The sequence below is a fragment of the Bos indicus x Bos taurus genome, chromosome 13 (genome assembly GCF_003369695.1).
Source record: "Bos indicus x Bos taurus breed Angus x Brahman F1 hybrid chromosome 13, Bos_hybrid_MaternalHap_v2.0, whole genome shotgun sequence".
Lineage (NCBI taxonomy): Eukaryota > Metazoa > Chordata > Mammalia > Artiodactyla > Bovidae > Bos > Bos indicus x Bos taurus.
Genome location: NC_040088.1, coordinates 71,602,266 through 71,615,362, shown reverse-complemented (window position 1 = coordinate 71,615,362; position 13,097 = coordinate 71,602,266). Strand labels below are relative to the sequence as shown.

At 43.9% G+C, this 13,097-nt stretch overlaps 1 protein-coding gene across 3 annotated transcripts in view; it reads right to left on the bottom strand.

Annotated features, from left to right (window-relative positions):
- Nucleotides 1-5,153: 5,153 nt before the first annotated feature.
- Nucleotides 5,154-13,097, bottom strand: part of CDC123 (cell division cycle 123) — a 46,515-nt gene continuing 38,571 nt past the window's right edge. The window contains exons 11-13 of one of the 3 annotated variants that reach the window (XM_027560217.1): nucleotides 11,735-11,860; nucleotides 6,451-6,588; nucleotides 5,154-5,425 (exon numbers count right to left, since the gene is read on the bottom strand). In XM_027560217.1, the coding sequence (XP_027416018.1) occupies nucleotides 5,399-5,425; nucleotides 6,451-6,588; nucleotides 11,735-11,860 (291 nt within the window). In that variant the 3' untranslated portion in view covers nucleotides 5,154-5,398. Of the gene's footprint in view, nucleotides 5,522-6,450; nucleotides 6,589-11,734; nucleotides 11,861-13,097 lie in introns of all 3 variants that reach the window. The other 2 variants (XM_027560218.1, XM_027560219.1) reach the window with 2 other exon arrangements.

Genomic DNA, 13,097 nt, shown 5'->3' with positions numbered 1-13,097 from the left:
CATGTCCTCACAATGCCTCCTCCCCAGCACAGCGCCCTGTGATGGAGGCCACCCTGACCACCAGTCATCATCCCCTAACTGGCTGCTCCACTTCCCACACAGAAGCCAGAATAACATTTCAAAGCTCTAAATTAAATGACATCTCTCCTTTGCTTAAACCTCCCGATGGCCTCTGGCCTCACCTATGAATGAAATCCCAATGTCTCACCTGCACAAGGTCCTGCCTGTTCTTCCTGCACCCACAGTGGTCTCTGCGGTGCTGCAAGTCATCACACCCTGCTTCTTTGTTCGTGTCTACCCTGGTGTCCTGTATCCTGTTAGGTCTCAGAAGGCAGGACATCCAAGATGTACACACGGCACCTAACACTGTCCTGGACCCAACAAACATCTGCCAGAGGAACGAGTTGCTGTCTCAGCATCCTGACTTTATTGTTCCACCTCTGTTAGTTTTTGTGTCTATATGTATTTAGAAGTGTCATTTTATTTTGGTTTTCTCTGGTTTAAAAAAAAAAAAAAGACATTTTAATACTTTCTCTCTTCAGGTAACTAATGCCAGACTCACTGCCCAGTCTCATAACATGGGGCATTTAATTGCTGCTTCAACTGATTTTTTGTTGAGGTATCCATATGTGTGCATGCTCAGTTATGTCTGACTCTTTGCAACCCATGGACTGCAGCCCAGGTGGCACCAGTTGTTTTAAAAAAAAAAAACCCGCCTGCCAATGCAGGAGATGTAAGAGATGTGGATTTGATTCCTGGGTCGGGAAGATCCCCTGGAGAAGGAAATGGTAACCCACTCCAGTATTCTTGCCTGGAAAACCCCATGGAAAGAGGGTGGGCTACAGTCCATAGGATAACATAGAGTCAGACACGACTTAAGGGACTTAGCACCGCACTGGACTGTAGCCCACCAGGTTCCTCTGTCCATGGAATTTTCCAGGCAACAATACTGGATTGGGTTGCCATTTCCTATGCCAGAGAATCTTCCTGACCCAGGGATGGAACCCATGTCTCTTGTGTCTCCTGCATTGGCAGGCAGATTCTTTACTACTGAGCCGTATTGCCATTCCTCAAACTCCTTCTTAATGGTATACATAATAGACCTGCACTGCCTATAGAGGCTGAGCTTATCACTATTTCCTTAGCACACTTACTGAAACTGTTTTCTATGAGCCAAGACAGCACATGAATAAAACAGTTAAATAGGAATTTTGTCTTTAAAATGTATAAAGATGGCTAAGTCACCTCTCAACATCAGCCTAGTTAATACAAATAAGAAATTGAATTAAATCTTTCAAAGACAGTTATTCCTTCATTTAATTTGTTTGTATTTTTTTAATTCCCCTGCACACAAATGTATGAAATGCATCTGTACCTACTTATGTTTAAAAGACAGTTTGGGGGAAATTTTTACCATTAAAATAATAATTTGTCCTGATTGAAACATCTACAAAAAACATTTGGCTAAAAATTCTTAGAAGACATCATTAAACTAGAGGTTCCTTTGTGGTACTGATTCTGCTACAATTCTGGGCAGGTCTTAATTCTGAGCAGTTTTCTGCTAAAAAAAAAAAAAAAAAGGAAGGAAGGAAAAAAGAGGAAAGGGAGGCAGGGAAAAAGGAAAAGAAACTGGACTGAATGATTTCTGAAGTAACCCTTCCCACTCAAAATTTTATTGGTTCTGTTAAGAACTTTCCTTTAATCTACAGAGGTCTGCAAAGCAGAGTGGTAGTAACAGCTACTGTTTCTTACAAACCCCCTAAGCATACAACATGCTACATGAAAATCTTTACCTGGGTCAGTTCAATTACTGGAGTTTTTGATTATTATCCTCCCAATTTACAGGTAGGAAAACAAACTTAAGCTGGAAAATTCAGTCGCACACACAAGCTTTGTTTGCTTTTTAACAAACATGATCCTCAACTGCCAGAAAGAGAAAGGGCTGAGTAGACAGGAAGGATTTATGAACTCAAAAAATGCAAATCACAACGACATTGCCTTAAACAGGTCTCTTGGCAAAGTCCGGTATTTAGGAGGCCTGTGCTACATGCCACTGCCTGTAGGACAAAGTAAACATGTTTATCTCAACCTACCAGAATCAACAGCTGTAACGTCTTTTCTTCCAAAGGTAGGATTTCAGTACCAAACTAAGGAATCACATGGGTATTTATTCTCATAAATTCAAGTGCAAACCTGAGGTACCTCAAAGAAAGGACAGATAATGCCAATAGAATAAAAAGATAATTCAAAACTAACATTTAGGCAGGCATCAGTGACATCTGAATTTACAACATTTCCTGAATGTTATCCTATATGTAATATTAACATCAGGATAGTCAACTAAAATTAAATATACCATGAAAACTATGTACCAAATTACATTTTAAAAAATTTTATTTTTCAATTTTTTGGCCACCCAAGTAGCATGTGGTGATCTTAGTTCCCTGACCAGGGATTGAACCCAAGCCCCCTGCACTGGCAGCACGGAATCTTAACCACTGGACTGCCAGGGAAGCACCCACAAATCATACTTTTACACAGAAAATTATATCTTCAATCGTATCTTCAGGAAAATTAAAGTAAAAATTTAATGAGTTTTACACTGAGAATTGTACCTTTTATAAACTATTTGCTAAATTTTGCTTGAGTCTTTTTTCTTATATATAGTTTGAACTTTTTCCTGCCAAGTCACTTCAGTCGTGTCCAACTCTGTGTGACCCCATAGACGGCAGCCCAGCAGGCTCCCTGTCTCTGGGATTCTCCAGGCAAGAACACTGGAGTGGGTTGCCATTTCCTTCTCCAATGCATGAAAGTGAAAAGTGAAAGTGAAGTTGCTCAGTCATGTCCGACCCTCAGCGACCCCATGGACTGCAGCCTACCAGGCTCCTCCGTCCATAGGATTTTCCAGGCAAGAGTATTGGAGTGGGGTGCCATTGCCTTCTCCGTTGAACTTTTTCAATTAGTATCAAATACATTTCCTTTTTTTGAGTGGTCAGGTGCCATCTTGGCTAAGACAGCTTCAGAGCTCAGCTGAAATAAACTCAGAGGAATAAATCTCTCAATTGTGAGTTAACAGATACCGATGAGCAGTTTAAAAAACAATTTTTGAAGCACTTATACCTCAGTTGGCCTCAGAAATGGCATTTGACAGACGTGATCTTTGTACTTAAAACACTAACATCAAATGATTTTAACAGAGAAACCACACAGCAAGCTAGAGTTTGAGATAACCTAACAAGGAATGTATCTTCCATCATGACAGGTAAGACAGGTAACCTGTCTTAACTACACAGGAAGTGGTTTTGCCCCATTTCTGTGTCTTTCTATGAGAACACTCACACACTCTCTGATGCTGAGAAATATACCTCCAACTAATAAAATATTCTTTGATACATTAGTTACCACGGGAAGTGGAACATCTATTTCCTTAAATTGCTCCATGACACAAAGTAACACATAAAGAGCATTTAGTAAGTGCTGAGTAAATCAGATGCCACTGATAAATCATCATCAGTCCAAACACTGAAGAATCACTACAAAATTGGCATCCTAAAAAAGTGAATCTCAAATACCTCCCTCAAAATTCCAGGAATTGTTTAAAAGGCTGAATTATAAATAAATCTGTGATAGTTTTACTAATATATATTAAGGTGGCTGTACTGTACTAAAATTTTCGTGGCTGACAGTTTGAGAAGTCTGCATTTTAACTATACCCAAACCAAAGTTTAACTGATAGAAAAACTACATGAAAATCCTCAAAGCAGGAAAAACATTTTCTATAGTGATGTGTTTCCGAAACACTAGCCCATGTGCCTGTCGCAGAGGCCAACCACCTCCAAAATGTCAGAGTTTGGAGCAGAGAAAGGTTTACTGAAGGGCTGCACAGGGAGATGGGTGGCTCAAGCCCCCCAAAACTCCAAACTCCTTAAGAACTCTCTGCAAAGCCTCTTCTAGGAAAGGGGAGAGAGGGGCGGGTGAGCTGTTGCCAATGTCTTGGTAGCAGATCCTCTTTTTAAAAAATTGACTGTGCCAGGTCTTAGTTGTGGCATATGGGATCTAGTTCCCTGACCAGGAATCAAACTCCGGACCCCTGCTTTGGGAGCTCAGAGTCTTAGCCACTGGACCACGGTCATAGTCAGGGAACAATGCTCCTGTAAACCTCCACCAAACAAATGTTATTCTCAGTTCTGACAAGAAAGGACATGGTCCCCAGGCACAACTGTCACCCTCCGAGATCCAGTCCTGGCTGAAAGGAGATCTCAGCTAGCGGCTCCCTCAGGGCCAGGTCTCCAGATCCTATCCAACCATCATTCCTGAGGGAGCCAGCCACCCAGGGCCCAACCAGCCCTCAGACCACCCTATCGCAGGGGAAAGAGAGTAGGTTCCTCAGACGGTGACACGTACAGACAGCTGCTGCCATGAGGTTGCAGAGGCAGGGATGGGGGAGAGGGTCGCTGCTGCCTCAAGGCCTGGGCCCAGCCAGTGAGCAGCCTTGGTGAGGGCTCTGGAACCTGCAGGACACGGCCTGGCCTGTTTCTTGGGCCATCAGTTCACCTGCTGGCTGGAGGCCGGGTGAGCTGGAGAGCTCCAAGGAAGAAGGCCAGGATTCACCTCTTACCTTACTCTCCACCTGATGATCACCACTGTGCCAATCATTAGCTGAGCTGGACCCCTAACAGTCGCTCACTGACAGTTGCTCAGTTGGGGGAGGGGCCCACTCCAGCATGGACCAATGGCTGAGCAGGACCAATAATGGTTGCTCACTGACAGTTGCCCAGTTGGGGGAGGGGCCTACAGCAGCATGGACCAATGGCTGAGCAGGACCACTGGCTGTTGCTCACTGACAGTTGCTCTCTTGGGGGAGGGGTCATTGTGGCACCAACCAATGGCTGACAGACCATAAATGGTCTTATAGAACCAGCTACCTAGTAACAGGGTGGGGGCTCCTAATCTCCTGCAGCCATGACCGTGTACTAAGGGTTGCACAGGGCTATGTTACATTACATAGGGTTCTATTTTTTCAATGGAAAAGTAATGATTAAGAAGGAGCTGGATAACAAAGATACACTTGACCAGCTAAGGTGACAAGTGTTAAAAAAAAACAGCCACAAGAAACAAATACCTCTAAACAGACTGAGCCAAAGAACAAGGTATTTCATACAAAGTATTTTATCATCGGAACAGGACAGTTTCCTGTTTAAGATCTATTTATTGTGTTATTTTTACAAGTAGCAAAGTCCCTCCATTTACCTCAGCTTTATACATGAATATAAAAAGCTACTGATGTCCACGCCTCCCACCCCCCCGCCCGGGTTAACAGGAGCTTGTGGACTCTTCCTGGCCTTCAGAAGCAGCTGTGGTTTCCTCTGTGACTTGGCCTGGAGCTCTAGCACGCTGATCAGTCATCCTCTTGCTGATTCCTTTTCTGTCACAGGAAACCAAGATACATTACAACAGCACATTCTAATTTGTTCAGCCAAGATTGCTTTTTCTGTCAGCAAGTATAATTTCCTAGAGGCCGCTGGCAAAAGATGTGGTTGAAAATTATCAATGGAAAAATATGCCTTAAGTAGTTCATTAAAGTAGTTTATAATTTTGGCTCCTGGGCACATTATCCTCAAGACATTTGAACATTTTCTCCTTTTTCTTCTTTACACTTCTATATATGTAGGAGCACAAATACTCCTACATAGAAATATAAATACAGTCACCCCAGAGTACCCATGGCAGAGATCTGATTTGCTCTCAGGCCAGTTGACCCTTAAACAACAAGGGTCTGAACTGCACAGGCCATTTTCATGCAGATTTTTTTCAGTAGTAAATACTATGGTACTGAGGACCCACTGCTGGGTAAATCCGCAGATAACCATGAATGTGAAGTGCTCACTATATATATACGTGGATTTTTCCCTGGCTGTTTGAGGGTCAATTATACATACTTTCCTCAAGATTACAAGTGTTAAGAAAATTACTCAAAAGCATATATTGTGCTGTGGGCTGTGCTAGGTCACTTCAACTGTGTCCAACTCTTTGCCACCCTATGGACTATAGCCTGCCAGGCTCCTCTGTCCATAGGATTCTCCAGGCAAGAATACTGGAGGGGTTGCTATGTCCTTCTCCAGGAGATCTTTTCCACCCAGGGATCAAACTGGCATCTCTTGTGGCTCTTGCATTGGCAGGCGGGTTCTTTATCACTAGCGCTACCTGGGAAGCCCCAGGAGCATGTACTCAAAAGCATATGCATATAAAAGTATTTTCTATCATTTTTATCAATAAATTATTTTTTCAGTGTACTTGGTGTATATCATTATGAAATGACCTCACTAATTCTGCCCCCTTAATTCCCAATCATCATATAGAAGTCTACGTGGGAATATGACTAAAATGAAATATTAAAGAATCAATTCAAAAGTGGAGATGGCCAGCATACTAAATACACATAAATGTTACCAGTTTAAGAAAATCGATGAGTTTGTGAGCGTCTTCACCCGTCGACAGGTCCACAAAGTCCTTGGGCAGCCGGTAGCTCAGGTAGGGACTCGGCTGGACTGTGACCTCACTGTTGGTACAACGGAAGGCCGGGGCATCCTTCATGAAGAAAAGAAAGGAGGAGCAGAAGTTGGTGAGAAAGTTTTTTTTTAAAGTCAATTCTTCAAACTGAAAAAGATCCTGGTATAGAATTTTCAACTCCTGTTCTGTACTAGGGAGGAAAGAAAATCAGATTCCTAAGTGAAAGAAAACACCAACGTTTTAAAAAAAAACTTTCACATGTTCACAAGAAAATACACATCTAAGGTATCTGAAGACAAGAGACCTTGAGGGGCGGGGCTAGGTGGTCCCCGAGTGGTGGCTGCATAGCTGCTGTAGCTGTGAAGGGCTGGGGGTTGAGGGCGGTCTCTCCAGGCTTGAGGCTGCCTTAGGCAGTCCCACACAGGCCAGCATGCTTTATAAACTCTGTTGCTTTCCACAGGTGCACTGCAGGAAATTACTGCCTTAAGAGAATAAAGCCAAAGGGGCGAAGGAGAGCCCCAAACCCCTAACACTGTTGCACCTCTCTCACGTCACTTCAAGTACTCACTCACAGATTTCTCTCAGCACCAATGTAAAACTGTAAATTCAAGGGTCATATTTAACAGGTCTTCACATTCTTTATTGCACGTGCTTAGAGTCTTGCATGGAATGTTCACATATCGCCTGCTGCTGAAAAGGGTTCCAGAGTCAGAGGCCATGGGTTTGGGCTTCATGGGTGGCAGATACTGAGGTGAGGGATGGATGGTGTCCAGCAGGTGGAGACATGCTGTGAACCTAGCTGGAACAGGACAGTGAAGCCGTAGAAAGCAGCCCATACCTTATGACAGACAGCCCAGCCATGGTTCAGACAGTAAAGAATCTGCCTGCATGCAGGAGACTCAGGCTTGATCCCTAGGTCGGGAAGATCCCCCGGAGAAGAGAATGGCAACCCCCTCCAGTATTCTTGCCTGGAGAATTCCATGGACAGAGGAGTCTGGTGGGCCACAGTCGATGGGGTCACAAAGAGATGGATACGACTAAGCGATTAATACACACACACACACACGAAATACCTACTGTCTGCTGGACACTGTTCTGGGGAAGGGAGAAAAACTGGAAAGCAAGAGGGTGGGGAGTCACTGAGCAAGCAAATAAACAAACAAGATCATTCCATAGAGTTCAGTTCAGTTCAGTCGCTCAGTTGTGCCCAATTCTTTGCGACCCCATGAATCCCAGCACGCCAGGCCTCCCTGTCCATCACCATCTCCCAGAGTTCACTCAGACTCACGTCCATCGAGTCGGTGATGCCATCCAGCCATCTCATCCTCTGTCGTCCCCTTCTCCTCCTGCCCCCAATCCCTCCCAGCATCAGAGTCTTTTCCATAGAGTAAAAAGTTATAAAAACAGGACAGCAAGGAGCTATGATAAAAGGAGAACCATATAGATTCCTCTTGGGGGTGGGCTGGGTGGGTGGGACCTTGCTTAAGGGGGGCCATCTGGGCTGAGAACTGAAAAGTATGATGAAAGCAGCCTTGTGAGGTCTGGGAGCAAACTCAGCTTTTGGATGCAGTGGAAACAACCAGTGCAAAGACCTGAAGGCCAGGCAGGGCTCTGCAGCTCTGAGGAATGGAAGGAAGGCGGGTCTCTGTGCACTGGAGGACAGGCAGGAAGGGGTGCCGAGAAAGGCAGGAGCCAGTTCCTGTTGCTCTTTTGTCATCCCTAACCTCCAGCACAAGACTGTTTACATTAAGAAGAAAGGAGGGAGGGAAGGAAGGAAAAAAGGAAAGGAAGGAAGGCGGAATGGAATGAATGAATTTGGATCATACTGTGAATCTTATACAACTGTTTCTATCTAATAACTCCGTTCCTCATATTTAAAAATAACTTTGTGCCAAATAATTTGCATTCTTCTTCCCTGACACTCATATTTTACCAGCTCACAACTCTTAAGATGCCAGCAGGGATAAGATCCCTTCATTCATTAATTCAACAAACCCTAGTTGTACCTGGCACTGTAACCTGACAGAAGGAGAGGGACGGGTGGGACCCCACTCCAAAATAATGGGAGTCTGTGCATTTGAATATACACAAAAAATGCCCAGGAAACCTTAATGGGCGGCCATTTCTAGGTGGCAGGATTTCAAGTGTTACTTCTTTCTAATTCTCTCTCTTTGAGAGATCATTTTTAAATGATCATATGAAAATAAAACTATTTTGTAGAAGACAGAAAACACGCATGAGAATATGAAATGAAGAACCCAGCAGACAAGGACTACAGATGCAGTGCACTCTCATTTACTTTAAAAAGGCTCGTGTTTATGTGTGCAAGCGGCTTATGCACCAAAATACAACAGTGGTGGTCAAGGAGCTAGGATCAGGGGTGGTTTTACAATTTCCTTTAAAATTGGGCACGTATCACTTTTATAGGCTGAAAAGAGCAATACACAGTTGTCTAAAGAAGGAGTGGCCATGAACATGAGGAGAAAGGAGAGAGCAGCTGGGTGGAGACGGACCTGAGGGAGGCTGTGCTACTAAGACTGAAGGCGTCAAAACGTGGTGAACTACTTTCAGAGAAAGAAAGAGATTGGAGAAAGGAAAGAAGGCAACGGCAGCCCCGGGAATCTGGTGAGACGCAGAGCAGAGACAGGACCCAGAGGAAGGAGGCAGTGAGTCTGTAGGTTTGATGACAGTTAAAGGGAGCAAATTCTCAGCGATGATTCTCTCTTCCCATGAGGGGAGCTGTGAAGGTACCCGCTGAGGAGGACAAGAATGATGGACAGAAGCTCCCAGGAGCCTGGAGGGCGTGAAACAGCCACTGTGGCCATTGGAAGGGGACACTGGTAGGATGACAGAGCCTGTGGTCAAAGGCCTGGGGAAGCCAGGGGTCCTGATTGGATAAGCCTCTGTCCACACGGCTGGGCAACATCCCTCTGTGCATGTGCAGCAGCCCAGGGCTGGACCAGAATAAACAGACGCATGACCCGACCCACAGCCAGGACTCTCTTCAGGTGGGAAGGACACAGGAGCCAAGAAAAAGAAAAGTTAACTAGAAAAGAACCTATCCGGCAATCACTTCCTTAGATGAAGTGTCAGTTAGTCAGTTCAGTCGCTCAGTCGTGTCCGACTCTTTGTGACCCCGTGGACTGCATGCAGCACGTGAGGCTTCTCTGTCCATCACCAACACTCAGAGCCTGCTCAAACTCATGTCCATCGAGTTGCTGATGCCATCCAACCATCTCATCCTCTGTCATCCCCTTCTCCTCCTGCCTTCAGTCTTTCCCAACATCAGGGTTTTTTCCAAGGAGTCAGTTCTTTACATTAGGTGGCCAAAGTACTGGAGCTTCAGCTTCAGCATCAGTCTTTCCAATGAATATTTAGGACTGATTTCCTTTAGGATTGACTGGTTGGATCTCCTTGCTGTTCAAGGGACTCTCAAGAGTCTTCTCCAACACCACAGTTCAAAAGCATCAATTCTTCAGTGCTCAGCTTTCTTTATGGTCCAACTCTCACATCCATACATGACTACTAGAAAAACCACAGCTTTGACTATATAGACCTTTGTCAGCAAAGTAATATCTCTGCTTTTTAATACACTGTCTAGGTGGCTCATAGCTTTTCTTCCAAGGAGCAAGCGTCTTTTAATTTCATGGCTGCAGTCACCATCTGCAGTGATTCTGGAGCCCAAAAAAATAAAGTCTGTCACTGTTTCCATTGTTTCCCCACCTATTTGCCATGAACTGATAGGACTGGATGCCATGATCTTAGTTTTTTGAATGTTGAGTTTTAAGCCAGCTTTTTCACTTTCCTCTTTCACTTTCATCAAGAGGCTAAATCTTTAGTTCTTCTTTGCTTTCTGCCATAAAGGTGGTGTCATCTGCATATCTGAGGTTATTGATATTTCTCCCGGCAATCTTGATTTCAGCCTGTGCTTCATCCAGCCCAGCATTTCGCATGATGTACTCTGCATATAAGTTAAATAAGTAGGGTGACAATACATAGCCTTGACGTATTACTTTCCCAATTTGGAACCAGTCTGTTGTTCCATGTCTGGTTCTAACTGTTGCTTCTTGACCTGCATACAGATTTCTCAGGAGGCAGGTAACATGGTCTGTCTGATATTCCCATCTCTTGAAGAATTTTCCACAGTTTGTTGTGATCCACACAGTCCAGGCTTTGGAGAAATCAATAAAGCAGTAGTAGATGTTTTTCTGGGATTCTCTTGCTTTTTTCAATGATCCAATGGATGTTGGCAATTTGGTCTCTGGTTCCTCTGCCTTTTCTAAATCCAGTTGGAACATGTGGAAGTTCACAGTTCACTTAATTGTTGAAGCCTGGTTTGGAGAATTTTGAGCATTACTTTGCTAGTGTGTGAGCTGAGTACAGTTGTGCCATAGTTTGAGCATTCTTTGGCATTGCCTTTCTTTGGGATTGGAATGAAAACTGACCTTTTCCAGTCCTGTGGCCACTGCTGAGTTTTCCAAATTTGCTGGCATATTGAGTGCAGCACTTTCACAGCATCATCTTTTAGGATTTGAAACAGCTCAACTGGAATTCCATCACCTCCAATAGCTTTGTTCATAGTGATGCTTCCTAAGGCCCACTTGACTTTGTACTCCAGGATGTCTGGCTCTGGGTGAGTGATCACACCATCGTGATTATCTGGGTCATGAAGAACTTTTTGTATAGTTCTTCTGTGTATTCTTGCTACCTCTTCTTAATATCTTCCATACCATTCCTGTCCATTATTGTGCCCATCTTTGCATGGAATGTTCCCTTGGTATCTCTAATTTTCTTGAAGAGATCTCTAGTCTTTCCCATTCTATTGTTTTCCTCTATTTCTTTGCACTGATCACTGAAGAAGGCTTTCTTATCTCTCCTTGCTATTCTTCGGAACTCTGCATTCAAATGGGTGTATCTTTCCTTTTCTCCTTTGCCTTTAGCTTCTCTTCTTTTCTCAGCTATTTGTAAGGCCTCCTCAGACAACCATTTGCCTTTTTGCATTTCTTTTTCTTGGGGATTGTTTTGATCACTGCCTCCTGTACAATGTCACGAACCTCTGTCCATAGTGAATGATGAAATGAATAAATCACAAAGCACACACACCCTTCTTGATCACCACTGCGGGCAAGGATCACAGAGTTAATCTGTGCTGGGTGCCTGGGAACCAGGAGGCAATTCCTCAGGGGACTGACAAGTTTCCTGGGGACCTTTCTGATCTTCTTACCTGCTCCAGAGCTTCTTCACTGAAGTCACCCTTTAGGTTTGTTCCAGATAACAGTTCATCCCAAGTAAACAGCAGTGAATCTGTGACTTCACCAAATGGATTAAAATCAATCAGCCACACCTTCCCCTGCAGAACAGAGAGAAAGCCCAGTAAGGATAAAATCAAGTCTGTAAGCTGGCTTATCAGAAAGATGATCTTGTTTTACCCAAAATCATCTCATTTCATCTTAAAAATCGTATCACTGATTACAAAAGATAGTTCCTCCAAGCCCCATCTGTGAAGGGCTGCCTGTCTAAGTAGAGCGGGCACAGAGCCCCAGGAAGTCCACCCAAGAATGCAGAGAGGAGACAGGAAAAGAAAGCCTGACAAAGACATGCATGCCAACTTCTGCTTTCAATCAATTTTACATCAAAAACCGAAGCGAGCAGTGGAAGAAAATGCTTTGTTTTGCTCTGAAGATTCTGAAATTATTCAGGTGTATATCGTGGTTCATGGATTACAAAGAATAAGGCTAGTTAAATGCCAATGATCTATTTTTACTTTTTATATGAAATATACAAATTCCAGGGGGCAATGGCGGCAGTGGAGCCTCTTACAACCTTATGTAAGATCCCTGAACATCCTCATCAATGACGCCATCATGTTTAATATACTGCCAGTGTATTTCCTCAAAGTCTGTTTACTTAAAACTGTATGGAATAATGTAGTAAGTAATAAAACTCAAGCAGGCAGAAGGGAAATCTCACAAAGTGGTCCCATCAAAGCAGCATCACTGGAATGCTCTCATGGGTTCTTTAATGATCTTTCAGGAGGAGGCCAGCAGTTCTCAGCACCAGCACCCACCTCTGAGAGGCTGCTGCAAAGGCTTGAATTTTTTAAAACTTACTAAAGATGTAAGAAAGGGCTTCCCCAGTGGCTCGGCAGGTAAAGAATCTGCCTGCAACGCAGCAAACACTTCACTGCAGTGGAGACACAGGCTCAATTCCTGGGTGGGGAAGATCCCAGGAGGAAGGCATGGCAACACACTCCAGAATTCTTGCCTGGAGAATCCCATGGACAGAGGAGCCTGGCAGGCTATAGTCCAAAGGGTCGCAGAAGAATCGAACATGACTGAGCAAAGATATAAGAAAATGCTCAGCTGTCTTTCATTTCAATGTACTAGATTGTACATTGTACAATGTACAGAAAGTTTGTTTGGGTTTTCCATACCCTCTTACAGACAAACCTGAACGAGCTTTCTGGCCAAGCCAATAATATCTGTTTTCTCTGCATGATAGAGTTTGATGGCACACGAAAGGGAGATGCAAAATAAAAACAAATCAACCTTTCTAAGAAACTGCCATCTTCTCCTCTTCTGAGAGCA